Genomic DNA, 27,824 nt, shown 5'->3' with positions numbered 1-27,824 from the left:
AAGTTATTATTCAGATATGAAGGAGAAACAAAGACTTTCTCATATGAATGAAAGTTGAGGGAATACATCAACACTGGTTCTGCTTACAAGAATTGTTGAAAGAAGCTCTTCTACAAAAAACAAAAAGGCAAAAGTATACAAAACTTTGAGGAAACTGAAATAGACAGAATCAGAAAATTGCAGCTCTTTATCAGAATAGGTTTTAAACACTTTATTATAGCATAAAGGTAAAAGGGGGGAAGCCAGAAAAATAACTATAGCTACTTCAATTTGGTATAAAACTCACAATACAAAAAGAGATAATTTGAGACAATAAAAACATAAAAGGGGAAGAGGAAAAGGATGGAACCCATATAGGTAAATGAAGATAAGATTCTATCAGCAGAAAACAGACTATTTTATCTAGGAGAGGTCTTATGCAAACCTCAGTGTAACCACAAAATATAAGTCTAGAACAGAGATACAAAACATGAAAAAAGGGAAACTGAGAAAAATATCATAAAAAACCACAAAACCAAAATGGCAGGCAGAAACTTAAGGGGAAGAAAAAAATGGAGATATAGAGCAACCTGAAAATGAAAGGTAAAATGGCAATACTAAATTCTCCTTTATCAATAATAACCTTAAATGTAAATGGGTTGAATTCACCAATCAAAAGACATAGAGTGGCTATATGGAGTAAAAAATAAGACCCAATTCTATGCTGTCTCCAAGAAACTCACATTACCTTTAAAGACAAACATAGGCTCATAGTGAAAGGATGGAAGATGATACTCCATGCATATGGCAGCCATAAAAAAAAAAAGTGGGTATAGCCATGCTCATATCAGAAGAAATAGACCTCAAGCCAAAAAAGATAACAAAGGACAAAAATGGACATTAATTGTGATAAAGGGGACAATTCATCAAGAAGACATAATAGTGATAAATATATATGCACGTAACATAGGAGCACCAAAATATACAAAGCAATTATTAACAGACCTAAAGGGAGAAATTGACAGCAACACAATAATAGTAGGGAACTGTAACACCCCACTATTAATGGATAGATCATACAGAAAGAAAGTCAACAAGGAAATAGCAGCCTTAAAAGATACATTAGACCAGATGGACTTGATAAATTTATACAGAACATTCCATCCAAATGCAGTAAAATACACATACTTCTTAAGTGCTCATGAAACTTTCTCAAGAATAGACCATATGTTGGAATACAAAACAAGTCTCAATGAATTTAAGAAGATTGAAATCATATCAACCATCTTGCCTGTTCACAATGGTATGAAACTAGAGATCAACCACAAGAAGAAAGCTGGAAAATCACAAATATGTGGAGACTAAACAACAAGCTGCTAAACAACTATTGGGTCAAACAAGAAATCAAAGGTGAATTGAAAAAATACCTGAAGACAAATGAAAATGAAAATATGACATACCAAAATTTAACTTTGCACATAAAGGAACTAGAAAAAGAAGAACAAATGAAGCCAAAAGTCAGTAGGAGGAAGGAAATGATAAAGATTCAAAGAGAAATGAAATATACACTAAAAAGAAAATAGAAAATATTGATAAAAACTAAGACCTGATTCTTTTAAAAGATGGACAAAATTGCCAAACCTTTAGCTAGACTCACTAAGAAAAATGAGAGAAGGCTCTGATAAATAAAATCAGAAATGAAAGAGGAGCTATAACAATGAATGCCCAGAAATACAAAGGATTATACAAGAATATTGTGGACAGTTATATGCCAACAAATTGAGCAACCTAGAATAAATGGGCAAATTCTTAGAATCACACAACCTTCTGAGACTGAATCATAAAAAAATAAAATCTGAATGACCAATCACTAGGAAAGAGACTGAAATAGAAATCAAAAACCTCCCAAGAATAAAAGTACAGGACCAGATAACTTCACAGGTGAATTCTACCAAACATTCAAAGGTGCTGTAAATCCTATCTTTCTCAAAATATTCAAAAAACCTGAAGAGAAGGGAATACTTCCTAACTTATTTTACAAGGCTAACATCACCCTGACACCAAAACCAAAGACAACACACAAAAAAGAAAATTACAGGCCAATATATCAGGTAACATAGATGCAAAAATCCTCAACAGAATATTAACAAACCGAATACAACAGTACTTTAAAAGGATCATACACCATGATCACGTGGGATTTACTCCATGTATGCAAGAGTAGTTCAACATTTGCAAATCAATCAACATGGTACATCACATCAATAAAATAAAAAATAAAAATCATATGACCATCTTGATAAATGCAGAAAAACCATTAGGAATGGCCTAAGTTCCTGAATGTAGAGTCAGAAGAAAGAATCCCAGGACTCTCAGGTAGAGGAAGAAAAAGTGGGGAGTCTGCTGGAATGTCACACCAGCAAGTAGCCCAAAAGAGAAGACACAGTCTATTCTGGGCTGTAATTGCTGCAGGCACCCCTACTAACCTGTGACACTGAGAGTCACTCTGTCACTGATCTGGACCCCCAGGCCATTGTCAGCCTCACAGGAGTAGTTTCCAGAATGTTCTGCAGTCAGAGAGAATTTGAAGAATGCTCTTCCAGAGGGAACTGAGCTGCTCCCCAGGCTGACACCATCATGATAAAATTGGTACAGGATCAGGGGAGAGCCTCTCCAGGCCTCACAGTGAAGCTCCATCACGTCCCCCACCACAATCTGGGCCCCAGGAGCCCTGAGAGTGAGGACAGGGCGAGACACTGGAACTGAGAGAGATAGTAGACTGTCAGAGGACTCTGATGCTGTGACAGACTCATAACCCCACTCAAGAAACTTAAATATAGATATATCTCTTGAACCATGAAAAGTAATCCTAAATAATTTTGTTTTCATCACTACGGTCCTCTCCACAAGTAAAATATCTTCAACTTTTGTCATCTTTGCCATTCCTTGGTTAGCTTCTAAATCTTCACAACTCTGTTCCTTTGCCTTCTTCCAAAGAGCCTCATGGCTGATAGAACGCCTAAACCCTGGCTTGTGAACCGAGGCTGAATAGAAGGAATCGGGAACTTACTTCTCAGTGTGACTTTAATCAGTTTACTGAGGATGGGACCGTGAATGTTGTCAGCTGCACAGTAGTATCTCCCAGCATCATGCTCCTTCACAGTGAGTATCTGCAGCTCTGCCGACAAGGAACGCTGGGTCTTTGTTCCCAAACTTCTCACTGTGCCCTCTCTGTGCCAGGAGAATGTGACAGTCCCTGTACCCTTGGCTACTGAGCAGATGAGGAGCAGATTTTCTCCTTCAATCAGCTGCCCCTCGGGGGGCCGGATCTCTAGATTTACATCAGACACAGGGACTCCTGGGAGGACACAAGATGACACATGAGGGTTCTCATGGCAGAAACTTCAGGGTCAAGGAGAAGGCTGGTTCTGTCACGAACAAGCCCATAGCAGCAGGTACAATAAGCAGGGGTCCAAAGTGGGCAATAAGGAATTAATTGTGCATGTTATTATAAAGGCAGAAACACCCCTCCCACCACATACAACAGTTCCCATTCTTGGGGAATGTGGGGACTAGGCTCCTGATCTTCTTAAACCTAATGCTGACCGCAGTCACATTTTATTTACATTTATATCTAAGGAATCTTTGGTGAGCTGATGGATCACAAAATAAGAGTGAACCCTGAGAATATTACTTCTATCCTGAAATTCAAACCCCTTTCCTATCCTTCAAGACTCTTCTCCAGTCTCACCTCCATCTTCCCACATTCTTTTCTGATTATTCCAGTTCATGTTTGTCTTCCACTTTTATTTTGGAATATGTTTAGGTCAACAAACGGAAGCAGCATAGGGACCTCTAAAGACTGCATGTGGTCATCTGTGTCTGTTGACTTTTTTTTTTTTTTGCACTACGCGGGCCTCTCACTGTTATGGCCTCTCCTGTCGTGGAGCACAGGCTCCGGATGCGCAGGCTCAGCGGCCATGGCTCACGGGCCCAGCCGCTCCACGGCATGTGGGATCTTCCTGGACCGGGGCACGAACCCGTGTCCCCTGCATCGGCAGGCGGACTCTCAACCACTGTGCCACCAGGGAAGCCCTATCTGTTGACTCTTGAGAGGACATATCCTGTAAGTCTCTGTAACCACCCCCCCCCCACAGGGTTGGGGACCCAGTAACTGATCAATAACTGTTATTAACTGAGTTAGATGGAAGAGAATGTTCTAGGGACATTAGGCCAGTGTTGAACCTGAAGAGAGAAGGATACCAGGACAGCTGAAATTCTCCTCTCTGTTATGTTCAGTGTCCTAGGGAGCAGGAAATGTCATTGCTCTCCTCTCCTCTCCCCAGCTCTGACTCTGGAAGTGCAGCCCCACAGACACTCACTCTGCACATGTATCTGGGATCTCAAGCTTCTTTTCCTGACATGGTGAGTCACTGTCTCTGCCTGGCACCAGTAAGACCCTGAGTCTTCACTCCACATGGTAGGTAAATTGAGCTCTGGGGAGCTGCTCCAGCCTGATCCCAAGGCCTGCTCTTCTCTGAAGAAGCAGAATTGAAGCTGAATGTATGACCGCTGTGGAGGGAGCCAAGTCTCACATTTCAGAGTCACCGGTCTCCCCTCTATGGGCTGGGAGGGTCTGGCTGTCAGCACAGGAGGGGGAAACAGCTCTAGAGAGAAGAACAAACACAGTTCCCAAGGTAGTGAGGCTCAGGGCTCCTGGAAAGATGCACGTGTGCTTTCAGCACCAGCTATCAGAACACAGAGACCCAAGTAGGTGGAACCACTTCCCATCTCCCTCCCATGACTGGAGGATTTTCATGAAATCCCCACTGATGAGCCCCTCCCTAAATCCTCACACAGTTTCCCTGCCAAGTCCTATTACGCACAGGAGGGCATCCATTACCTTGAACTTGAATTGTTAGAGGTTTTGAAATGTCTCTCTTTATTCCCCAAAGGTTTTTCCTAGAAGCAGTACAATGATATTTGCCATTGTCCCTGGAGACTGAATTTAGTGTGAAGTTTGATATATAACTCTTCCTAATTTCTTTTTTATTTTTGTATAAAACTGTTTCAATTGTTGCTTCTTTCCCCTGGCATCTCAGAACAACATCATCTCCTTCAAAGACAGGGTGTGGAGCCTGGATGATCAGTCTGTCTGCAAAGAGTGGAGGAATGCAATCAATTTATTTCCTGAAGCTTGTTTCTTCAAACTCTCATTTCTGCCCATGAAGAAAGAGCTGCAGTCCTATACATACCTGCAACTGTCCTCCATCAACATTTCCACATGATCCCAAAACCCAGTTCTCCCTTGTCCTAGGATAATGAACTAATTTCCAGAAAATATCCTTAAGAAATCCTCATACATATTGTTAAAAGAGAAGTTTTATACCATACATTTCTTCAGACCCAAGTCCCTTTTTCCTGGTGACTTCCCCCATACTTACCAATACTTACCAATACTTCTTACCAATACTTACCAATACTTCTCTGGATGGAGAGGATGGACAAGGCAGCATTCTGTTGCTGTCCTATCTCCTTATTTTCCCCACTGGGGTCAATACATCAAATATCCTCATGCCTGTTTACAGCCCTGCCTAGGCTCCCTGCATTAGCGTAGCCCTTAGACATGCTGCCCAGTGGTTTAATTTCAGAGACTCTCTCCTTTCTTTCCTCACCAGATAAAAAATCCATATGTACGGGGTCACTGGGAGAGGATCTTCGAGTCTTGCATTTGTAATATCCAGTCTTGTGTATTTGGATCTCTTCAGATTTATTATCCAACAAATGATCATCATGATACCAAGATATGTCTCCTTGGGCTGGAGAAAGGGAATCTCTGCATGTGAGAGTCACTCTGTCATTTTTGAAGTTTGTAGACCATGGAGGATTGAGGAGAAGAAAAGCTTTTGGAGTTACTCCTGAATAGGAAATGGAAAGACGAAGGCAGGTAAAGGTGAATGAGAGGTGGGTGGGGCGTAAGGAAAGGCCCAGCTGCAACTAGGAGTTTTTCTGGGCTAATTCCTATTAGGACTAGGGCTGGAAATGGAGCAGACACAACTTGGGGAACTGCCTGGGACAGAATCTGTTCTTTGTCATTTTTTGCCTAGTAGCAGTGGGTGGGTAGGTGTCATGCGGGATAGGTCTCAGGTTCCTGGTATGGGCTCAGAAAAGTTCAGGAGACATGATTTGTAGTTAGGCAAACACTGTGAGGGCCTCTGAAGGTGGGCTGATTCTGAAGTGCTCTTGTCCTATACCTTCCTGTCAAGGTAAAAGTCAGCCTGGGTTGTATATACCTCAGAAGCAGTTTCTAGACTCTGAAAAACCAGTACCTACTTGGTTATTAATATCTAATGAACAAGATTTGTTTCACTTACAATTCTTTTAAACTTTGCTTAATTTGAGAGTCTATGGGGAAGGCAACATTTTTCTACTCTCCGCCTAAGGTGAGTATAATCAGTAATTGATACAGGATATAAAAAATTTGAACAAAGGGGCATGGACTGCTTGCATAATCATATTTGTATATGTAATTGCAACTAACCAATGGGACCAGAAATTGAAACAGTGTAGTGACATGAGCTTCTTTTGGAGATGTATAAAGATTTGGCTCTAGCATTTTCCACTGTGAATAGGAGATATTTCTATGTTCTTTGATAGTGGCACCAGCTTGGACATACAGAGGGGTCTTAGGGAATAGAGGAGATCAGATTTGAGTTTCTCTCAATATCAGCCTCCTGCCTCTGCCTTTCCTCCTGCAAATATTTCCTTCCCCTCCGCACTGTGGCATTCAGTAATAGGGAAAGAACTGAAGACTGGAGAAGTCAGAGGAGAGCCTGCTCACCCACTAATGCAACAGGTGTGACCTCGGAGTAGCAATACCACTGATGTTGGCACATCACCACAGGCCTCATTTATGGGTACAGGCAGTGCTGGCTGGGAGGACCAATGCCCGGAGACCAGGAGGAACAGAGAAAAGGGAAAACTGACCTGATTGATCTCTTCCAGGAGCTGTGAGGGAGCCAAGATTTAAAGGTTAGCACAGAGTAAAGTTTTTCAAACCTTTTCACTTATGCAATTTGAGAAGTGTTCCAACAACCCAGCCACAACCACTTCTTCGGTTTTTCCTTCCCATTTCTTTGCCCCCATTCTATGATACCCATAGTCCCCAAACAAAGAAACAAAAAAGAATAGCCTATAATTTATTGTATAAATATGAATGACTTGTACCCACAATCCTGACTTTTCTCTTTGCTATTTAATACATAGCAGCTTCATAGTTCATTCCCCCCTGTCTTCCCTAGGCTGAACTCAGCCATGTAGAGACAGAAAAGGCCTTGGAGAAATGGTTTCTCCTCCCCTCATTACTTGGGTACTGTTCCTCCTACTTTTTCAATCTCTGGCTAAATACTGGCTTAAAGTCTCAGGCAGCGGGGTCATATTTCTCAGTAGATCTTCCCTTACTCAACTGAATTTTGAAAAATATTGTTTATGTGAGGGATTTAGAAGGGGTTTGGTGGAAAGAAACATCCAAGCTTCCTATGAGATGAAAAAGAAATGGTTGAAGAATCAAGGGTAATATACTTGGTTTGCTCTGTTGGCTTTGGTTTTCCTGGGACCCAGCTCTGCTCATTCTTCATCTCTTGTGTAAAGAAAAAAGTGTTGCCTGCCATTCCAGTTCTACAATGATCAAGCTATTAGCCATTGTAGTTGCCCACAGACAGTGTACTCTGAGGAATTCAGGATGAAGAAAGACAGGAAACATTCTGGGCTTTGGATATATTGGCCCTTAGACAGTTAAGATGCATATCTAAGGGAAAGTTTCAAATGACCCCAGATTGTGGCATCTTCCCATACAGAGAAAAGCACTAAAATCGGTGAGATTTCTCTTCTTTGTGATTAGCAGTAATCTTTTGATGCTTGACTACATGTTTTACCAGCAAAAAGTTTATATATATCCTGGCTCCTCCCTTACCTCTTCAGAGCAGTTCCTCAGAGCTATCTGAGAGGTTGTCTTCTGGGCTATAGTCTTCAATAATTTCCCCAAATAAAACTTAACTCAGATTTCACATTGTGCAGTTTTCTTTCAGTCAATAGTTTCGGTGACCACAAAGGGACCCAGAGCAGACTTCACTCCTTTGCCTGAGGATCAGGAGCCTTGGTACCAGCAAGAGCCTCTTGTGCCCATTTGCCTCTTCCATGAGTTTAGACAAATTTGGGTGAGTCTCTCCTGGTTCTCGGATCTCACAATTATTATTATTTTGGTTTAAGGCCCATGTTCATCATGTCCTTTATTATATCATCCATGCATATTAAGACTACAAATGACTTTCAGCTACTTAAACATATAATCATGATATAATGTCCATGGCTTTATAGAGTCCCAGCATAATGTTTCATATATTCTTTTTTTTAACATCTTTATTAGAGTATAATTGCTTTACAGTGGTGTGTTAGTTTCTGCTTTATAACAAAGTGAATCAGTTATACATATCCATATGTCCCCATATCTCTTCCCTCTTGTATCTCCCTCCCACCCTCCTTATCCCACCCCTCTAGGTGGTCACAAAGCACTGAGCTGATCTCCCTGTGCTATGCGGCTGCTTCCCACTAGCTATCTATTTTACGTTTGCTAGTGTATATATGTGCATGCCACTCTCTCACTTTGTCCCAGCTTACCCTTGCCCCTCCCCGTATCCTCAAGTCCATTCTCTAGTAGGTCTGCATCTTTATTCCCATCTTGCCCCTAAGTTCTTCTGACTATTTTTTTCTTTTTTTTTTAGATTCCATATATATGTGTTAGCATATGGTATTTGTTTTTCTCTTTCTGACTTACTTCACTCTGTATGACAGTCTCTAGGTCCATCCACCTCACTACAAATAACTCAGTTTTGTTCCTTTTTATGGCTGAGTAATATTCCATTGTATATATGTGCCACATCTTCTTTATCCATTCATCTGTTGATGGGCACTTAGGTTGCTTCCATGCCCTGGCTATTGTAAATAGAGCTGCAATGAACATTTTTGGTACATGACTCTTTTTGAATTATGGTTTTCTCAGGGTATATGCCCAGTAGTGGGATTGCTGGGTCATATGGTAGTTCTATTTGTAGTTTTTTAAGGAACCTCCATACTGTTCTCCATAGTGGCTGTATCAATTTACATTCCCACCAACAGTGCAAGAGGTTCCCTTTTCTCCACACCCTCTCCAGCATTTATTGTTTGTAGGATCTCCCAATTATTGGTTGATGATCCTGAGTTAGTTCTATTTTGTGGTGTATAATGGGATTTGTCTCCCCTCCCCCTGAGCCAGGAGATAGATGGGCCGCATGTTAAACATTTACAACTGGCCTCTTTACATTTCATGAGGGAGGAAAACATGGGCTTCGGGCTGGACACTTACAGCTAGACTCCCGTTTGCATTTCCTGGGACAGGAGATAGATGGCCTCCAGGTTAGACATTGAAAATCAGTCTCCTGTTTGCTCTCCGAAATGGAAGCAATGACAGAGACAGTGTAAATAGCCAGGCTTCATCTCCTGTGGATACCTTCAAAAGCTGAGGGGTGATCTGACAAGCCCAACCACACGCCGCCCGGGCTGGGAGTCTTCACTCTGTGTTCAGTTCTGTTCATGTGTACATGCGTGCAAGTGTGTTTGTGTGTGCACGTGTACGCATGCAGGGTGTGTACAGCTGAATAACAGGAGAGGATCTGCTGGGTTCCAGCATCCTGTGTTCCCCTCCCTGGCTGCCCTTGCTCAGGGCCACCTTAAGATAACAGTCATGGCTGGAACAGAGAGGGGCTAAACCTTGTTTGAGTAAAGGGTCAAGAGGTCACATATTTCCCCTTCTTGGGGCAAGGGACACATTGCACATGGGCAGAAAGTCTCCTTGAGGGTCAAAAAGGAGGGCTCACCACCCCATAATATGTGATGCTAAGGCCACCCCATAGGCCTTTGGGCTGAAATCCAACTTGGAAAAATGTTGCACACACATGTTGGGGAGGGTCCTAGGGCAGGTCAGGTGTGGAAAAAGAAGCCAGATAATTGGCCAAAGGTAAACAAAGACCCGGAAGAACTGCCCTATATAAACGACTTAACTGCCTCTTTATCACTCTTCTTCTCCTTAGGGAGGATGCCCACACTCTTTCTCTCGGGGCGTGCATCTCTGCCTTGCTAAACAAACTGTTTCTCTGTATTGTCTCCCACTTGTGCTATGTCTCTAATAATAAACTTTGTACCTGTTTTTACAGTTTTTACCTCCATGAGAAATGCATTTTTCACTGGGGGCAAGAGCCATGGGGTGTGGTGGCTATGATTCCTGGTTTTCATCCAGGCTACCCGGGTTCAATTCCTGGGCAGGGAATTAAGATCTTGCTTCATGCCACCACTCACTTCTGCCTCTCCAAAATCACCTCCACCCCAGTTTAAAGATACTGGAGGAGCCTGGTTAAAAGATACAAGGATTTATTCAGTTGAAAGACACTGAGCCTCTGGGCTGGGTAAAATGAAGGGCATCAGAAAGCCAGCCTCCAACTAACACTCCAGCCATGTTTATGTACATATGGAATTTATACTTACAAATATTGAATACTTGTTTAATTGGGAATTAAAGGAAATCTTGCCCTAAAATGGCCAAGATAGGGTTCTTTTGACATTCTAAAAATGATTAGAAGAAAGCCAGCTTGATAAAACATCTTTTCAAAATTTTGACCTTAAAGGAACAAAAGCCCTTCTAGGAGGAACTTGCATTTCGCTCCCTGTGCTTTTGAGATGTAAATGTTATATCTGATCTTCTTAGGCATTTTCTTCCGTGTTTCGAGAGCTTGGTCTTTGCCATCCAGAAGGTACACATATGGTGTACATTTGGCAGCCAGCTGAATAGATTGGGATTCCAAGCAGTCATCTCGTCTGGCTATGCCAGCTCTCAGGAAAATTTGTTATAAGGAGTCCCAGCCCATAAGGGGCCTTGTCATCTCAACCTTTGTTGTGTCTACCTGCACAAAAAAGACCTTTAGTTTCTTAGACTATTATGGGGAGTAAACTTTCTGTATTTTAAGAAGGCTGCATTCTTTGCGCTCTCTTGTGGGGTTGCCTCTTGCGTCTTATTGGTTTGAGTTGCTATTAAGATACTATTCATCAATGGCCAGACATTGGATTCTTTAAATTGGAGAAACTTCTAAATTGCTAAATTTTTAGAGAGCTCTCATTTTAAACAGCTGTTTTATTGGTGCCTATGAAAATACCAAATTAAAAGGTAGATGCAAAATATATATATACATACATAAGTAAAACAGGTAACCTTAAAAACTCCCTTAGTTTAAGGGCTTCCCTGGTGGCGCAGTGGTTGAGAGTCCACCTGCCGATGCAGGGGACAGGGGTTCGTGCCCCGGTCCGGGAAGATCCCACATGCTGCGGAGTGGCTGGGCCCGTGAGCCATGGCCGCTGAGCCTGTGTGCCCAGAGCCTGTGCTCCGCAACGGGAGAGGCCACAACAGTGAGAGGCCCGCGTACTGCAAAAAAAAAAAAAACAAAAACAAAAATACAAAACAAAAAAAAACCTCCCTTAGTTTAAAACTAACAAATAAAAACTGTTTTAGGAAGCCTTATTTGTGGTCTCAGCTTCCCTTCAATGGTTCTTGCAGATGCTAATAAAAACATTAGCTTAATTAATGTTAATTAGGTTGATTAACAGGAGAATAAGAAGAAACTGAGGGGAAAGTCAAGAGACTTCTTCCCAACGAAGTGAAAAATTTAAAGGGACTTATCCCAACAGAATGGAAATCTTTAGATGATTATTAGGAAATGGGATAAATAAAATGGATTTTGATAGGATTAAAACAAAAGTTTTGACTACCTGGGGTTGGATAGACCAAAGGGACCCCCCAATTAGTCCCCCCAACATTAAAGTGCACTCTATTAACCCCTATTTTGAAACAAAATTTAAAGGCTGGAAGAAAATTACACTGAGATACCTGACTAGCATTTGCTTGGGACAACAGTGAGATCAATTAATGAAGTTAAGATTGACAAAAGGGCCTGTGTCCCTTGGCTTGACCCCTCACTGGGGACCCCAAAGCTTTATATACAAAAATGGATAAAATGGCCAGGGGATAAAAAGGAAAGTTTCTGGACTCCTTGTAAGACCAAGACTTGTTGATGGGGTCCTAATGGAGGCTTAAGTTAAAGGTACAAGAGTTATAAATTTGAAATAAAATCTTATAAAAACTGGTGTATTTGAATGGGATTTATATAAGATGGTTACATCTCTTTTGTCTAATTGTACTGTGGGATAGACATTACATCTCTATGAGGAATGCTTCCCCTGACTGGTATTATAAGACAGGGCATATAAATCTGCCCCTTAGGCAGTATTAATTAAACATACTAAAAGAAACCAATAGGGACTTCCCAGGTGGCACAGTGGTTAAGAATCCACTTTCCAATGCAGGGGAAATGGGTTCGATCCCTGGTCAGGGAACTAGAGCCCACATGCATGCTGCAACTAAGAGTTTGCATGCCACAACTAAGGAGCTGGAGAGCTGCAACTAAGACTCGGTGCAACCAAAATAAATAATTAATTTAATTAAAAGTTGATTTTTTAAAAAAAGAAAGAAACCAATATAGTTACCTGCGCCCACACAGTATAAAGTAAAAACTGGGCCCCAAAATTCAGGGAGTAATAAAAGCAATAATAAATATTTTTTGCCTCTAGGGTAAATTGCTCTGTTTAATTTGTGCATGCACAAAGAGGGTCTTTGTAGAATACCTTGTGCATAAATTTTTGAAGGTATGATAAATTGAATCCCAAAGTTCTAGAACATAGAACTCTTGATTTCCAGTTTAGTGGAAAATCTTCTTGCTGATATTAAAAAAACAAATGAAAGAAAATGTAATTGGGCAAATCAATCTTTTAATATCATTTAGGCAGCAGACCAGTTCTTTGGGGAATTAAAAGCAACTGTCTTTGTCTTGCCAATCTACAAATCAGAAATGTAAATACAGCCCACAGTGACCTGAGACTGAGCCTAATTAGCTCAATCAGATTGAACCTGAAGCTGAAGAGGGAAAAAAGGAAAAAAGAGGCCTTTTATCAATAAAACTCAAACTGTTGGTGCTCTTGCCTTCTGAGATGGCCCACATTCTGTCTGTGGTGTGTGTTTCTCCCAGGGCCGTCTTGCCTTTTGAGACGCGAATAGCATTCTGCCTATGGAAAGTGTATCTCTCTAAATAAACTCAGCCATAAAAAGGAATGAAACTGGGTCATTTGTAGACACGTGGATGGACCTAGAGAGTGTCATACACAGTGAAGTAAATGAAAAAGAGAAAAACAAATACCGTATATTAATGCATATATGTGGGATCTAGAAAAATTGTATAGATTATCTTATTTGCAAAGAAGAGAGACGTAGAGAACAAATGTATGGATACCAAGGGGGAAAGGGGTGGGGGTGGGAGGAATTGGGAGATTGGGATTGACACATATACACTACTGACGCTATGTATAAAATAGACAACTAATGAGAACATACTGTATAGCACAGGGACTCTACTTAATGCACTGTGGTGATCTAAATGGGAAGGAAATCCAAAAAAGAGGGGATATATGTATGTGTATAGCTGATTCACTTTGCTGTACAATAGAAACTAACACAACATTGTAAATCAACTATACTCCAATAAAAATTAATCAAAAAATTAAAAGTAAATAAATAAATCCACTTCTTACCTATCTAAAAAATAAATAAATAAATAAAAACTAAACAAGGAACGAGGGGAAGATGGCGGAAGAGTAAGACGCGGAGATCACCTTCCTCCCCACAGATACACCAGAAATACATCTACATGTGGAACAACTCCTACAGAACACCTACTGAATGCTGGCAGAAGACCTCAGACCTCCCAAAAGGCAAGAAAGTCCCCACGTACCTGGGTAGGGCAAAAGAAAAAAGAATAAACAGAGACAAAAGGATAGGGACGGGACCTGCGCCAGTGGGAGGGAGCTGTGAGGGAGGAAAGGTTTCCACACACTAGGAAGCCCCTTCGCGGACGGAGACTGCGGGTGACGGAGGGGGAAAGCTTCGGGGCCGCGGAGGAGAGTGCAGCAACAGGGGTGCGAAGGGCAAAGCGGAGATTCCCACACAGAGGATCGGTGCCGACCAGCATTCATCAGCCCGAGAGGCTTGTCTGCTCACCCGCCGGGGCGGGCGGGGCTGCGAGCTGAGGCTCGGGCTTTGGTCGAAGCGCAGGGAGAGGACTGGGGTTGGCGGCGTGAACACAGCCTGCAGGGGGTTAGTGCACCACGGCTAGCCGGGAGGGAGTCTGGGGAAAAGTCTGGACCTGCCGAAGAGGCAAGAAACGTTTCCTTCCCTCTTTGTTTCATGGTGCGTGAGGAGAGGGGATTAAGAATGCTGCTTAAAGGAGCTCCAGAGACGGGAGCGAGCCACGGCTAAAAGTGCGGACCCCAGAGACAGACATAATTCGCTAAGGCCGCTGCTGCCGCCACCAAGAAGACTGTGTGCGAACACAGGTCACTATCCACACACCCCTACTGGGGAGTCTGTGCAGCCCGCCACTGCCAGGGTCCCGGGATCCAGGGACAACTCTCCCGGGAGAACGCACGGCGCGCCTCAGGCTGGTGCAACGTCATGCCGGCCTCTGACGCCGCAGGCTCGCCCCGCACTCCGTGCCCCTCCCTTCCCCCGGCCTGAGTGAGCCAGAGCCCCCCAATCAGTGGCTCCTTTAACCCCGTCCTGTCTGAGCGGAAAAACAGACGCCCTCCAGCGACCTACACACAGAGGCGGGGCCCAATCCAAAGCTGAACCCCTGGGAGCTGTGAGAACAAAGAAGAGAAAGGGAAATCTCTCCCAGCAGCCTCAGAAGCAGCGGATTAAAGCTCCACAATCAACTTGATGTACCCTGCATCTGTGGAATACATGAATAGACAACAAATCATCTCAAATTGAGGAGGTGGACTTTGAGAGCAAAATTTATTATTTTTTCCCCTTTTCCTCTTTTTGTGAGTGTGTATGTGTATGCTTCTGTGTGAGATTTTCTCTGTATAGCTTTGCTTCCACCATTTGTCCTAAGGTTCTATCCGTCCGTTTTTTTTTTTTTTCTTCTTGTTTTTAAAAAAGAAAAAATTTTTTCTTAATAATTATTTTTTATTTTAATAACTTTATTTTATCTTACTTTATTTTATTTTATCTTCTTTCTTTCCTTCATTCCCTCCTTCCCTCCTTCCTTCTTTCCTCCTTCCCTCCCTTCCTCCTTTCTTTCTTTTTTCTTTCTCTCTTCCTTCCTTCCTTCCTTCCTTCCTTTCTTTCCTTCTTTCTTTTCTTTCTTCTTTTCTTTCTACTTTTTCTCCTTTTTATTCTGAGCTGTGTAGATGAAAGGCTCTTGGTGCTCCAGCCAGGAGTCAGTGCTGTGCCTCAGAGGTGGGAGAGCCAACTTCAGGACACTAGTCCACAAGAGACCTCCAAGCTCCACAAAATATCAAACAGCAAAAATCTCCCAGAGATCTCCATCTCAACACCAGCACCCAGCTTCACTCAACAACCAGCAAGCTACAATGCTGGACACCCTATGCCAAACAACTAACAAAACACGAACACAACCTCACCCATTAGCAGAGAGACTGCCTAAAATCATAATAAGGCCACAGACACCCCAAAACACACCACCAGACGTGGACCTGCCCACCAGAAAGACAAGATCCAACCTCATCCACCAGAACACAGGCACTAGTCCCCTCCACGAGGAAGCTTACACAACCCACTGAAGCAACCTTAGCCACTGGGGACAGACACCAAAAAAAATGGGAACTACGAACCTGTGGTCTACAAAAAGGAGACCCCAAACACAGTAAGATAAGCAAAATGAGAAGACAGAAAAACACACAGCAGATGAAGGAGCAAGATAAAAACCCACCAGACCTAACAAATGAAGAGGAAATAGGCAGTCTACCTGAAAAAGAATTCAGAATAATGTTAGTAAAGATGATCCAAAATCTTGGAACTAGAATGGACAAAATGCAAGAAACATTTAACAAGGACCTAGAAGAACTAAAGATGAAACAAACAATGATGAACAACACAATAAATGAAATGAAAAAATACTCTAGATGGGATCAATAGCAGAATAACTGAGGCAGAAGAATGGATAAGTGATCTGGAAGATAAAATAGTGGGAATAACTACTGCAGAGCAGAATAAAGAAAAAAGAATGAAAAGAACTGAGGAAAGTCTCAGAGACCTCTGGGACAACATTAAACACACCAACATTCGAATTATAGGGGTTCCAGAAGAAGAAGAGAAAAAGAAAGGGACTGAGAAAATATTTGAAGAGATTATAGTTGAAAATTCCCTAATATGGAAAAGGAAATAGTTAACCAAATCCAGGAAGCACAGAGAGTCCCATACAGGATAAATCCAAGGAGAAATACGCCAAGACACATATTAATCAAACTGTCAAAAATTAAATACAAAGAAAACATATTAAAAGTAGCAAGGGAAAAGCAACAAATAACACACAAGGGAATCCCCATAAGGTTAACAGCTGATCTTTCAGCAGAAACTCTGCAAGTCAGAAGGGACTGGCAGGACATATTTAAAGTGATGAAGGAGAAAAACCTGCAACCAAGATTACTCTACCAAGCAAAGATCTCATTCAGATTTGATGGAGAAATAAAAACCTTTACAGACAAGCAAAAGCTGAGAGAGTTCAGCACCACCAAACCAGCTTTGCAACAAATAAGAAAGGAACTTTTCTAGGCAAGAAACACAAGAGAAGGAAAGAACTACAATAACAAACCCAAAACGATTAAGAAAATGGGAATAGGGACATACATATTGATAATTACCTTAAATGTAAATGGACTAAATGCTCCCACTAAAAGACACAGATTGGCTGAATGGATACAAAAACAAGACCCATATATATGCTGTCTACAAGAGACCCACTTCAGACCTAGAGACACATACAGACTGAAAGTAAGGGGATGGAAAAATATATTTCATACAAATGGAAACCAAAAGAAAGCTGGAGTAGCAATTCTCATATCAGACAAAATAGACTTTAAAATAAAGACTATTAGAAGAGACAAAGAAGGACACTACATAATGATCAAGGGATCAATCCAAGAAGAAGATATAACAATTGTAAATATTTATGCACCCAACATAGGAGCACCTCAATACATAAGGCAAATACTAACAGCCATAAAAGGGGAAATCAACAGTAACACATTCATAGTAGGGAACTTTAACACCCCACTTTCACCAATGAACAGATCATCCAAAATGAAAATAAATAAGGAAACACAAGCTTTAAATTATACATTATCCAAGATGGACTTAACTGATATTTATAGGACATTCCATCCAAAAACAACAGAATACACATTTTTCTCAAGTGCTCATGGAGCATTCTCCAGGACTCATATCTTGGGTCACAAATCAAGCCTTGGTAAATTTAAGAAAATTGAAATTGTATCAAGTGTCTTTTCCGACCACAACACTATGAGACTAGATATCAATTACAGGAAAAGATCTGTAAAAAATACAAACACATGGAGGCTAAACAATACACTACTTAATAACGAAGTGATCACTGAAGAAATCAAAGAGGAAATAAAAAACTACCTAGAAACAAATGACAATGGAGACACGACAACCAAAAACCTATGAGATGCAGCAAAAGCAGTTCTAAGAGGGAATTTTATAGCAATACAATCCTACCTTAAGAAACAGGAAACATCTAGAATAAACAACCTAACCTTGCACCTAAAGCAATTAGAGAAAGAAGGACCAAAAAACCCCAAAGTTAGCAGAAGGAAAGAAATCATAAAAATCAGATCAGAAATAAATGAAAAAGAAATGAAGGAAATGATAACAAAGAACAATAAAACTAAAAGCTGGTTCTTTGAGAAGATAAACAAAATTGATAAACCATTAGCCAGACTCATCAAGAAAAAAAGGAAGAAGACTCAAATCAATAGAATTAGAAATGAAAAAGGAGAAGTAACAACTGACACTGCAGAAATACAAAAGATCATGAGAGATTACTACAAGCAACTCTATGCCAATAAAATGGACAACCTGATAGAAATGGACAAATTCTTAGAAATGCACAACCTGCCAAGACTGAATCAGGAGGAAATAGAAAATATGAACAAACCAATCACAAGCACTGAAATTGAAAGTGTGATTAAAAATCTTCCAACAGGGTTTCCCTGGTGACACAGTGGTTGGGAGTCCGCCTGCTGATGCAGGGGATGGGGTTCGTGCCCCAGTCCGGGAGGATCCCACATGCCGTGGAGCAGCTGGGCCTATGAGCCATGGCCACTGAGCCTGTGCATCCGGAGCCTGTGCTCCACAGTGGGAGAGGCCACAACAGTGAGGCCCACATACCGAAAAAAAAAAAAAAAAACTTCCAACAAACAAAAGCCCAGGACCAGATGGCTTCACAGGCGAATTCTATCAAAAATTTAGAGAAGAGCTAACACCTATCCTTCTCAAACTCCTACAAAAAATAGCAGGGGGAGGAACACTCCCAAACTCATTCTACGAGACCACCATCACCCTGATACCAAAACCAGACAAGGATGTCACAAAGAAAGGAAACTACAGGCCAATAGCACTGATAAACATAGATGCAAAAATCCTCAACAAAATACTAGCAAACAGAATCCAACAGCACATTAAAAGGATCATACACCATGATCAAGTGGGTTTTATTCCAGGAATGCAAGGATTCTTCAATATATGCAAATCAATCAACGTGATACACCATATTAGCTAATTGAAGGAGAAAAACCATATGATAATTTCAATAGATGCTAGAAAGCTTTTGACAAAATTCAACACCCATTTATGATAAAAACCCTGCAGAAAGTAGGCATAGAGAGAACTTTCCTCAACATAAAAAAGGCCATATATGACATACACACAGCCAACATCATCCTCAATGGTGAAAAACTGAAAGCATTTCCACTAATATCAGGAACAAGACAAGGTTGCCCACTCTCACCACTCTTATTCAACATAGTTTTGGAAGTTTTAGCCACAGCAATCAGAGAAGAAAACGAAATAAAAGGAATCCAAATCGGAAAAGAAGTAAAACTGTCACTGTTTGCAGATGACATGATACTATACATAGAGAAGCCTAAGGATTCTACCAGAAAACTGCTACAGCTAATCAATGAATTTGGTAAAGTAGCAGGATACAAAATTAATGCACAGAAATATCTTGCATTCCTATACACTAATGATGAAAAATCTGAAAGTGAATTCAAGAAAACACTCCCATTTACCATTGCAACAAAAAGAATAAAATATCTAGGAATAAACCTACTTAAGGAGACAAAAGACCTGTATGCAGAAAATTATAAGACACTGATGAAAGAAATTAAAGATGATACAAAGAGATGGAGAGATGTACCATGTTCTTGGATTGGAAAAATCAACATTGTGAAAATGACTCTACTACCCAAAGCAATCTACAGATTCAATGCAATACCTATCAAACTACCACTGGCATTTTTCACAGAACTAGAACAAAAAATGTCACAATTTGTATGGAAACACAAAAGACCCTGAATAGCCAAAGCAATCTTGAGAACGAAAAACGGAGCTGGAGGAATCAGGCTTCCTAACTTCAGACTATACTACAAAGCCACAGTAATCAAGACAGTATGGTACTGGCAAAAAACCAGAAAGATAGATCAATGGAACAGGATAGAAAGCTCAGAGATAAACCCATGCACATATGGTCACTTTATCTTTGATAAAGGTGGCAGGAATGTACAGTGGAGAAAGGACAGCCTCTTCAATAAGTGGTGCTGGGAAAACTGGACAGGTACATGTAAAAATATGAGATTAGATCACTCCCTAACACCATACACAAAAATAAGCTCAAAATGGATTAAAGACCTAAATGTAAAGCCAGAAACTATCAAACTCTTAGAGGAAAACATAGGCAGAACACTCTATGACATAAATCACAGCAAGATGCTTTTTGACCCACCTCCTAAAGAAATGGAAATAAAAACAAAAATCAACAAATGGGACCTAATGAAACTTCAAAGCTTTTGCACAGCAAAGGAAACCACAAACAAGACCAAAAGACACCCCTCAGAATGGGATAAAATATTTGCAAATGAAGCAACTGACAATGGATTAATCTCCAAAATTTATAAGCAGGTCATGTAGCTCAATAACAAAGAAACAAACAACCCAATCCAAAAATGGGCAGAAGACCTAAATAGACATTTCTCCAAAAAAGATATACAGATTGCCAACAAACACATGAAAGAATGCTCAACATCATTAATCATTAGAGAAATGCAAATCAAAACTGCAATGAGATATCATCTCACACCAGTCAGAATGGCCATCATCAAAAAATCTAGAAACAGGACTTCCCTGGTGGCGCAGTGGTTGAGGGTCCGCCTGCCGATGCAGGGGACATGGGTTTGTGCCCCGGTCCGGGAAGATCCCACATGCCGCGGAGCGGCTGGGCCCGTGGGCCATGGCCGCTGAGCCTGCGCGTCTCCGCAGCGGGAGAGGCCACAACGGTGAGAGGCCCGCGTACAGCAAAAAAAAAAAAAAAAAAATCTAGAAACAATAAATGCTGGAGAGGGTGTGGGGAAAAGGGAACACTCTTGCACTGCTGGTGGGAATATGAATTGGTACAGCCACTATGGAGTACAGTAGGGAGGTTCCTTAAAAAAATACAAATAGAACTACCATATGACCCAGCAATCCCACTACTGGGCATATACCCTGAGAAAACCATAATTCAGAAAGAGTCATGTACCAAAATGTTCATTGCAGCTCTATTTTCAATAGCCTGGAGATGGAAACAACCTAAATGTCCATCATCGGATGAATGGATAAAGAAGACGTGGCACATATATACAATGGAATATTACTCAGCCATAAAAAGAAACGAAATTGAGCTATTTGTAATGAGGTGGATGGACCTAGAGTCTGTCATACAGAGTGAAGTAAGTCAGAGAGAGAAAGACAATACCGTATGCTAACACATATATATGGAATTTGAGGGAAAAAATGTCATGAAGAACCTAGGAGTAAGACAGGAATAAAGACACAGACCTACTAGAGATTGGACTTGAGTATATGGGGAGGGGGAAGGGTAAGCTGTGACAAAGTGAGAGAGTGGCATGGACATATATACACTAGCAAACGTAAAATAGATAGCTAGTGGGAAGCAGCCGCATAGCAGAGGGAGATCAGCTTGGTGCTTTGTGACCACCTAGAGGGGTGGGATAGGGAGGGTGGGAGGGAGGTAGACGCAAGAGGGAAGAGATATGGGAACATATGTATATGTATAACTGATTCACTTTGTTATAAAGCAGAAACTAACACACCATTGTAAAGCAATTATACTCCAATAAAGATGTAAAAAAAAAAAAAAAAAACTAAACAAAACAAAAGCAAACAAATTCAAACTGCTTGAAAGGCTCCCTCACCCAAAATTGAATTAACGGCCTCCTTAAGGATTTATCAAGGACAGACACAAATCTCAAAGTCTTTTCTGCAAATAGTAATAAGCCTTAATTATCTGAGCAAATAAATTTAACTTACACCAACTGTCATTTATAAATTAGTAAGTTTATATTGTAATACCTGATTCATGACTCAGATTTAAAATGAAGTTATCAGATCTCTAGTTATGTCTGTTTATACATCTGTGTGTACATTATACATATGATACATCTTTACCTTCAGATAGTATTATCAAAATTAAATTTATAGAAGAGCTGTATCTAATTGACTTAAAAGTAGCATTTACAAATTAAATATTTTTCAATGTAGCAGAAACTAACCCAAATGAATTTCAAGTTCACATGATCTGGGAAATATTCAATATTAAATTAATATTCAGTATTAAAGTTCAAGTTTGTTGGTTTAATTAATACAGATATGTCTTTTTATTACACTTAGCTTTACTAAAAGTCAAATAAGGTCATATTATCTCTATTATAAAATTTATCAGTGAGAAAAATAGCTTGGGATGGTGGCTGACTTGGTGTCATGTCTCAAAGTTTTCATGGATAATCTAAACATAATTGTTGAGAACAAATGAATTAAATAGATATAAATGGGGTAAGAGCTTTTAGGCGAACCCTTGAAGAATAATTATGTTTTATGGTATATCTACTTAAAAATAGTTTCTCTAGATTTTTGGTAACTTGAAACTTTAGAATTTTGGTAAGTGAATTTAAATGATGGAAATTTATTAAATACCTAGACCATTTCCAAATAAAATAAGATACTGAAATATTAATTACTGAATATATGCTTCATTTTGCAGAGAAACTAAAGATATTTCGGACTATTAATGAAAATGTTTGGTGCCACACTAAAAAATAGTCTATAAAAAAGCACATATTTTTAGAAATCATAAATAATATTTGTAAGTTTGCCAGTCTACAGAATGCTAATGTGAAAGACAGTGCATCGTTGCTTACTTCTTAGCTTTTACTAGAAATTACAGTACTTAAACATTAAGAATTCTAATTAATATACATAATTAAAACTACTAAAACTAATAAGGGTAACAACTTTGCATGAAAGGAAAAGGACATAAAGAATGAACATTTTGTTATGGGAAAAGAGAGTCATTTTGTTCCGGAGAGAAAAAAAGGAAGAAAAAGCACTGGACTAAATCTGAAAGTAAAAAAGACAGTTATAGAAAGTTTGTGGGAAGGGAACCCTGAGAAAAGAGTTTTGTGCATGGTCAGGACTGGCTAGAATTAAAATAAAATTTAATTGAGTAAATAAGTTTAAATATTAAAAGTAAGCTGGTACAAAACTAGAATTTGGTTTTCTCTCCAAGTTTAGAGAACAAAGTTTTCTTGGAATATTGATCTGCTTTTGATAACAGATTGTAACGTTTCTTTACCTTTTAAATAATTTGTTGTAGCTTTCTGTATTTGCCTTTAAAATCTTTAATGTCACGTTGGTTGAGTGAATAAGTATTGTTTCACACTGACCTATGATCCTATTTGACCAAGTGTTTTAAAAACCTTTTGAGGGCTTCCCTTCCCTGGTGGCGCAGTGGTTGAGAGTCCGTCTGCCAATGCAGGGGACACGGGTTCGTGCCCCGGTCCGGGAGGATCCCACATGACGCGGAGCGGCTGGGCCCGTGAGCCATGGCCGCTGGGCCTGTGCGTCTGGAGCCTGTGCTCCGCAATGGGAGAGACCACAGCAGTGAGAGGCCCGCATACCGCAAAAAAAAAAAAAAACCTTTTGATATCTTTGACAAACTTCCCAAGTCAAATTCCAAATGAATTCTCTTGACTTCTAGCTAACTTTGTGATGCTTCAAAGGGCCACTGAAACATCCCAAAGAGAGATATTAAACTGATTAGGCTTGTTGAGTATGTTAAATTACATGGGAAATATTGTCAAATAAGTTGTGATAAACTTTCTTAGGCTATATTATATGGGTATATGTCATTAATATAGAGCTTCTAAAAATTATATGAAATTCCTAAAAATCCGATATGTTCTGGTATAGTGTTATTAGTCATAATTCTAATTATTATCTTAAAATGTTGTATGTCACAGAATGTTGTATATTCTTTGTCAGTTATGTTGTAATCAGATATTTAACCATGCCATTTAAAATCTTTTGTCTTTTATATACAGTCATTGTTTTATGCTTTTACAAAATCAAGATCTTCAAGATTCACAGAAAGGACTTTTTGACAAATAAGGTTTCTGATGACTTGTAGATCATACCACTGAACTGGGTAAGAAATTACAAAACTCTAATGGAAAACCTGATGACTTCATCCAGATCAGCAGGAATCAATTACATGGGACTGAATGAACTAATAAACACAATTTGTATTTTATAACTTTTTTCTGAAATATTACTGACTTTTAATATTTATTTTCCAGAAAACCTTTCCTCTTACACTATGACCTACAAAAAAGTGATAAAGTATACTTTTGTAAACAAAGATGAAATATTTAGCTTTTTCTGTCTACCTGATCCCTCCGGAATCTGGCTTTTCCAGCTGGCTCCCCTCTGGACTTTATAACTTATTGCAATCCAGATTACAACTAGTTATACTCATCATTATTTTAATCTGTTCTCTCTTTGTTGTTTTCAAACTATGCTTTTTGTCTCTCTCTGCTCCACTCTGAGCTATATTACTTATATTCTGTCTATTTTGTAATATTGTTGTTTCTTAAATTACCTGATGTGTAACCAGGCCTCCAACAAAATTAATGATGGCTAAAAGTCTTGAGGCAATGATCACATATATAACTCTATACAGAATAATTGTAATAGTGCAACTCTAGATATGGGAAGAAGTAACAAGGGAAAAACATTTCCTGGATCATAATAGACTAGTAAGACAGATGATCCAGAGAATTTTTGGTTATTAACAGGACCTAATCCAGATATAGCACATGAATGGCCTATCACTGAGATCTTCGCCTTACTTAGGAATAAGTGTTCTTAGCGCCACGGGACAAATAGGTCATGAAATGCCTCCCAAACCTTGGCCGAATTTATGACCAACAAAGGGCACTGTAAAGAAAAAAATGTTGCCTGCCATTCCAGTTCTATAAGGATCAAGCCATTAGCCACTGCAGTTGCCCACAAACAGTGAGCTCCAAGGGGAATTCAGGATAGAGAAAAACAAGAAACATTCTGTGTTTTGGATATACTGGTCCTTAAATAGTTAAGATGTATATCTAAGGGAAATTTTTATTTTTTGTGGTATGCAGGCCTCTCACTGTTGTGGCCTCTCCCGTTGCGGAGCACAGGCTCCAGACGCGCAGGCTCAGCGGCCATGGCTCACGGGCCCAGCCGCTCCACGGCATGTGGGATCTTCCTGGACCGGGGCACGAACCCGTGTCCCCTGCATCGGCAGGCAGACTCTCAACCACCGCGCCACCAGGGAAGCCCCTAAGGGAAATTTTTAAATGACCCCAGATTCTTACGTCTTCCCATACAGAGAAAAGCACTAAAATCATTAAGTTGAGATTTCTCTTCTTTGTGATCAGCACTAATCTTTTGATGCTTGACTACATGTTTTTCCAGCAAAAAGTTTGTATATATCCTGGCTCCTCCCTTACCTCTTCAGAGCAGTTCCTCAGAGCTATCTGAGAGGCTGTCTTCTGGGCGATAATCCTCAGTAAGTTTCTTAATAAAACTTAATTCTCAGCTTTTATGTTGTGCATTTTTCTTTCATTTGACACTTGCTATCTGTCTCTGAACCCCAAGTGGAAGCAGAGACAGAAGCTCCTTGGTCTTCCCTGGATGACATTAGGAGCTGAGGCCCCTGTCCCAGTCCAACCCATCTACTCACCCAGGATCAGCAGTAGCAGCCACAGAAACATGGGGATGTGACCTGGTTGAGGGCAGGGAAAGTCTGTCTCACCATAAGCCAGGCTTCTTTCTCATCCACGAAAGAGGACAGAAGGGAGGTACTCAGATGAGATCTGCAAGAGTTAGAAAAGGGGAAGTAAAAGAATTATATCTTGCTTTGGGTTCTGAAAAATTAACACAACTACCCTCCTAAATGTTGTTTGTATTTCAACCCTGGCAGTTGTGCAGTTTTAGACGTTGACAGTTATCTTTTAGCAGCTCAATTCTCTCTGGAGAAATGTCTCCAAGGCTGTGCTGGGTTCTCTGAAATGCCACACTATAGATTTGCTAGTATTCAAATAACTTTTTTTCATTTTTCAAATGGAAAAACCCTTCCATTACCTTGAATTCATACAACATCTGGTTCTGCATAAGGCTCCTAATATAGACATACCTGGTGACTGTGGTGTCCTGCTATGTTTTATGATGTAAGTCACAAAAAGTCAAAGGGTCAAAGCAGACACGAAAGCCTTTTGACTTTACATAAACTGGCACAAAGTTGTTGAGGAGGAAAAATTTTTTAAAACTCACCAACTACAAAAGGAGCTGCCCCTAAATTCCTCCCAGATCTGTGCAAATTAGGAGATAAAAGAACAAGCATTAGGTAGGAAACTGTTTTGTGCCCCATCTCAGCCTATAACCAGTGCTGTGCCTGGACAGGCCCTTGTGATTCTTATTATGATTGCAAGACACCCTCAGCAATAACCACGAAGAAACTTTGGGAAAAAAAAGTTTATTACTCATCGGTCCTGGAAAGCTTTTATTGGGGTGGAGGGTGGGGCTTAGTGTTTTGAGGGCTCACTCTTTATTGGAGAATTTAAAATATAAAAGCCAGAAGTTAAAGCACAGGAAGAGAAAAAAACAAGAGGCCCAAATGGTCAGTTATCAAAATCAACCAATATCTCTAAAACAAAGGAGCCTGGGGGGCAAAGGAGGGCGGTGGGGTGGGCTTTGGTGCTGCCTTTTATCTAGTGGCTAGCAATGTGTTTATTCAAAGTAGCTCTTTGAAGTGGATGGATGCCTCAGCAATCAAAGTTTAAGTCGGGCACTTGCATTATGATAGAAAGAACAACTGTTAGGGCCCATACTACAGAACCTCTGTTTTTAAAGCCAGAGCCTTTATCAGAGAGGCCTTCCCTGGCCTTGCAATCAAAGAGGTCTCACCTGATTATTTTCTGTTTCAAGCCCCTGTATGCTTGTTTTTCATAGCATTTTATCATTATTTGTAATTATTTCCTCTATTTTCTTGTTTGTTTTTAGGTCTTCTCCTCAGCTATCATTCAAGGGCCCATGTTTAGCTTACCCATTGTTGTATCCCTTGTACCTCTACCAATTTTCTCTTGCAGGGAGGCATTAAATAAGTATTTTTTGAGAAACTGAGAAACTCTGGACCAGGGTTTCTTGACATTTATTTCATTAGCACTTCCCTAAGGGGCCTTTTCAGATTTTTTTTTTTCTATCCATCCCCCTCCTCTATGAAACATTAATAGCACAGATATGCTGTATGTATATATATACATAAAAAGTAAGATTTTTTTTTCACCTCCACAAGGATCAATTTTTGCTCCTTTGAGGGTGATATCACCTCTGTTGGGAATGCATGCTCGAGACGTAGAGACAGACCATTCTCAGCAATCGAACTACCAGGATAGAAAGTTATGACCATTCAAAGACATCTTTGTATTAGAAACAGAAACCTCTGATCAAGTTTCCCTTCTTTGTGGAGGCTATCCTGAGGCTATAATGGAAAGAAGTCCTCTCCTTTAACCAGATGGCATTCTTTTGTTCCCCCCCATGACAGTTACCAAATTTTGTTTTTCTGTATGCATTTACGTGGTTATGATGTTCCTTTCTCTCCTTAGACTGTAGTATCACAGGGCTGAAAAGAGTCTGGTGTGTTCTCCATCACGTTTTCTTTCTTTTCTTCCTTCCTCCCCTCCCTTATTTCCTCCTACACTCCTTCCTCCCTTCCTCTCTTTTTTTGTTGTAGAAAGAACAGTTAACATGATATCTATCTTCTTAGCAAATTTTTCATTATACAATACATTATCCTTGATTATAGATACAATGTTGTACAGCAGCACTCTAAAGCTTAACTTAATCTTGTGTAACTGAAACTTCATGCCAGTTGACTAGTAACCCCTCAGTTCCTCCTCCTGGCAACCACAGTTCCACTCTGATACTATGAATTTGATTATTTTAGATAGCTCATGTAAGTGGAATAATGCAATGTTTGTTTTTCTGTGACTGGCCTATGTCACAACATAATTGTCCTCATGTTTCACCCATGCTGTCACAAGTTGAAGAATTTCCTTCCTTTTTTAAGGCTGAGTAGTTTTTCATTGTATGTACATATAACAGGGAAGAGCCAATCCTGTCTCCATGTTGGATCTGTTTCTTTACTTTAACCTTTGCTTCCTGTTGCTTTTGTTCATTA

At 40.2% G+C, this 27,824-nt stretch overlaps 1 protein-coding gene across 4 annotated transcripts in view; it reads right to left on the bottom strand.

Annotated features, from left to right (window-relative positions):
- Positions 1 to 25,567, bottom strand: part of LOC101317270 (Fc receptor-like protein 3) — a 41,235-nt gene extending 15,668 nt beyond the window's left edge. The window contains exons 1-7 of one of the 4 annotated variants that reach the window (XM_033856852.2): positions 25,329 to 25,567; positions 6,821 to 6,987; positions 5,655 to 5,897; positions 4,883 to 5,134; positions 4,362 to 4,646; positions 3,050 to 3,337; positions 2,466 to 2,741 (exon numbers count right to left, since the gene is read on the bottom strand). In XM_033856852.2, coding sequence (XP_033712743.1) covers positions 2,466 to 2,741; positions 3,050 to 3,337; positions 4,362 to 4,646; positions 4,883 to 5,134; positions 5,655 to 5,897; positions 6,821 to 6,890 — 1,414 coding nt within the window. In that variant the 5' untranslated portion in view covers positions 6,891 to 6,987; positions 25,329 to 25,567. The remainder of the gene's footprint in view (positions 1 to 2,465; positions 2,742 to 3,049; positions 3,338 to 4,361; positions 4,647 to 4,882; positions 5,135 to 5,654; positions 5,898 to 6,820; positions 6,988 to 25,328) is intronic. The other 3 variants (XM_033856856.2, XM_019932948.3, XM_033856868.2) reach the window with 3 other exon arrangements.
- Positions 25,568 to 27,824: the final 2,257 nt, after the last annotated feature.

The sequence above is a fragment of the Tursiops truncatus genome, chromosome 1, assembly GCF_011762595.2.
Source record: "Tursiops truncatus isolate mTurTru1 chromosome 1, mTurTru1.mat.Y, whole genome shotgun sequence".
Taxonomy (NCBI): domain Eukaryota; kingdom Metazoa; phylum Chordata; class Mammalia; order Artiodactyla; family Delphinidae; genus Tursiops; species Tursiops truncatus.
The sequence above is the reverse complement of the archived record's forward strand: the minus strand, read 5'-3'. Positions and strand labels throughout refer to the sequence as shown.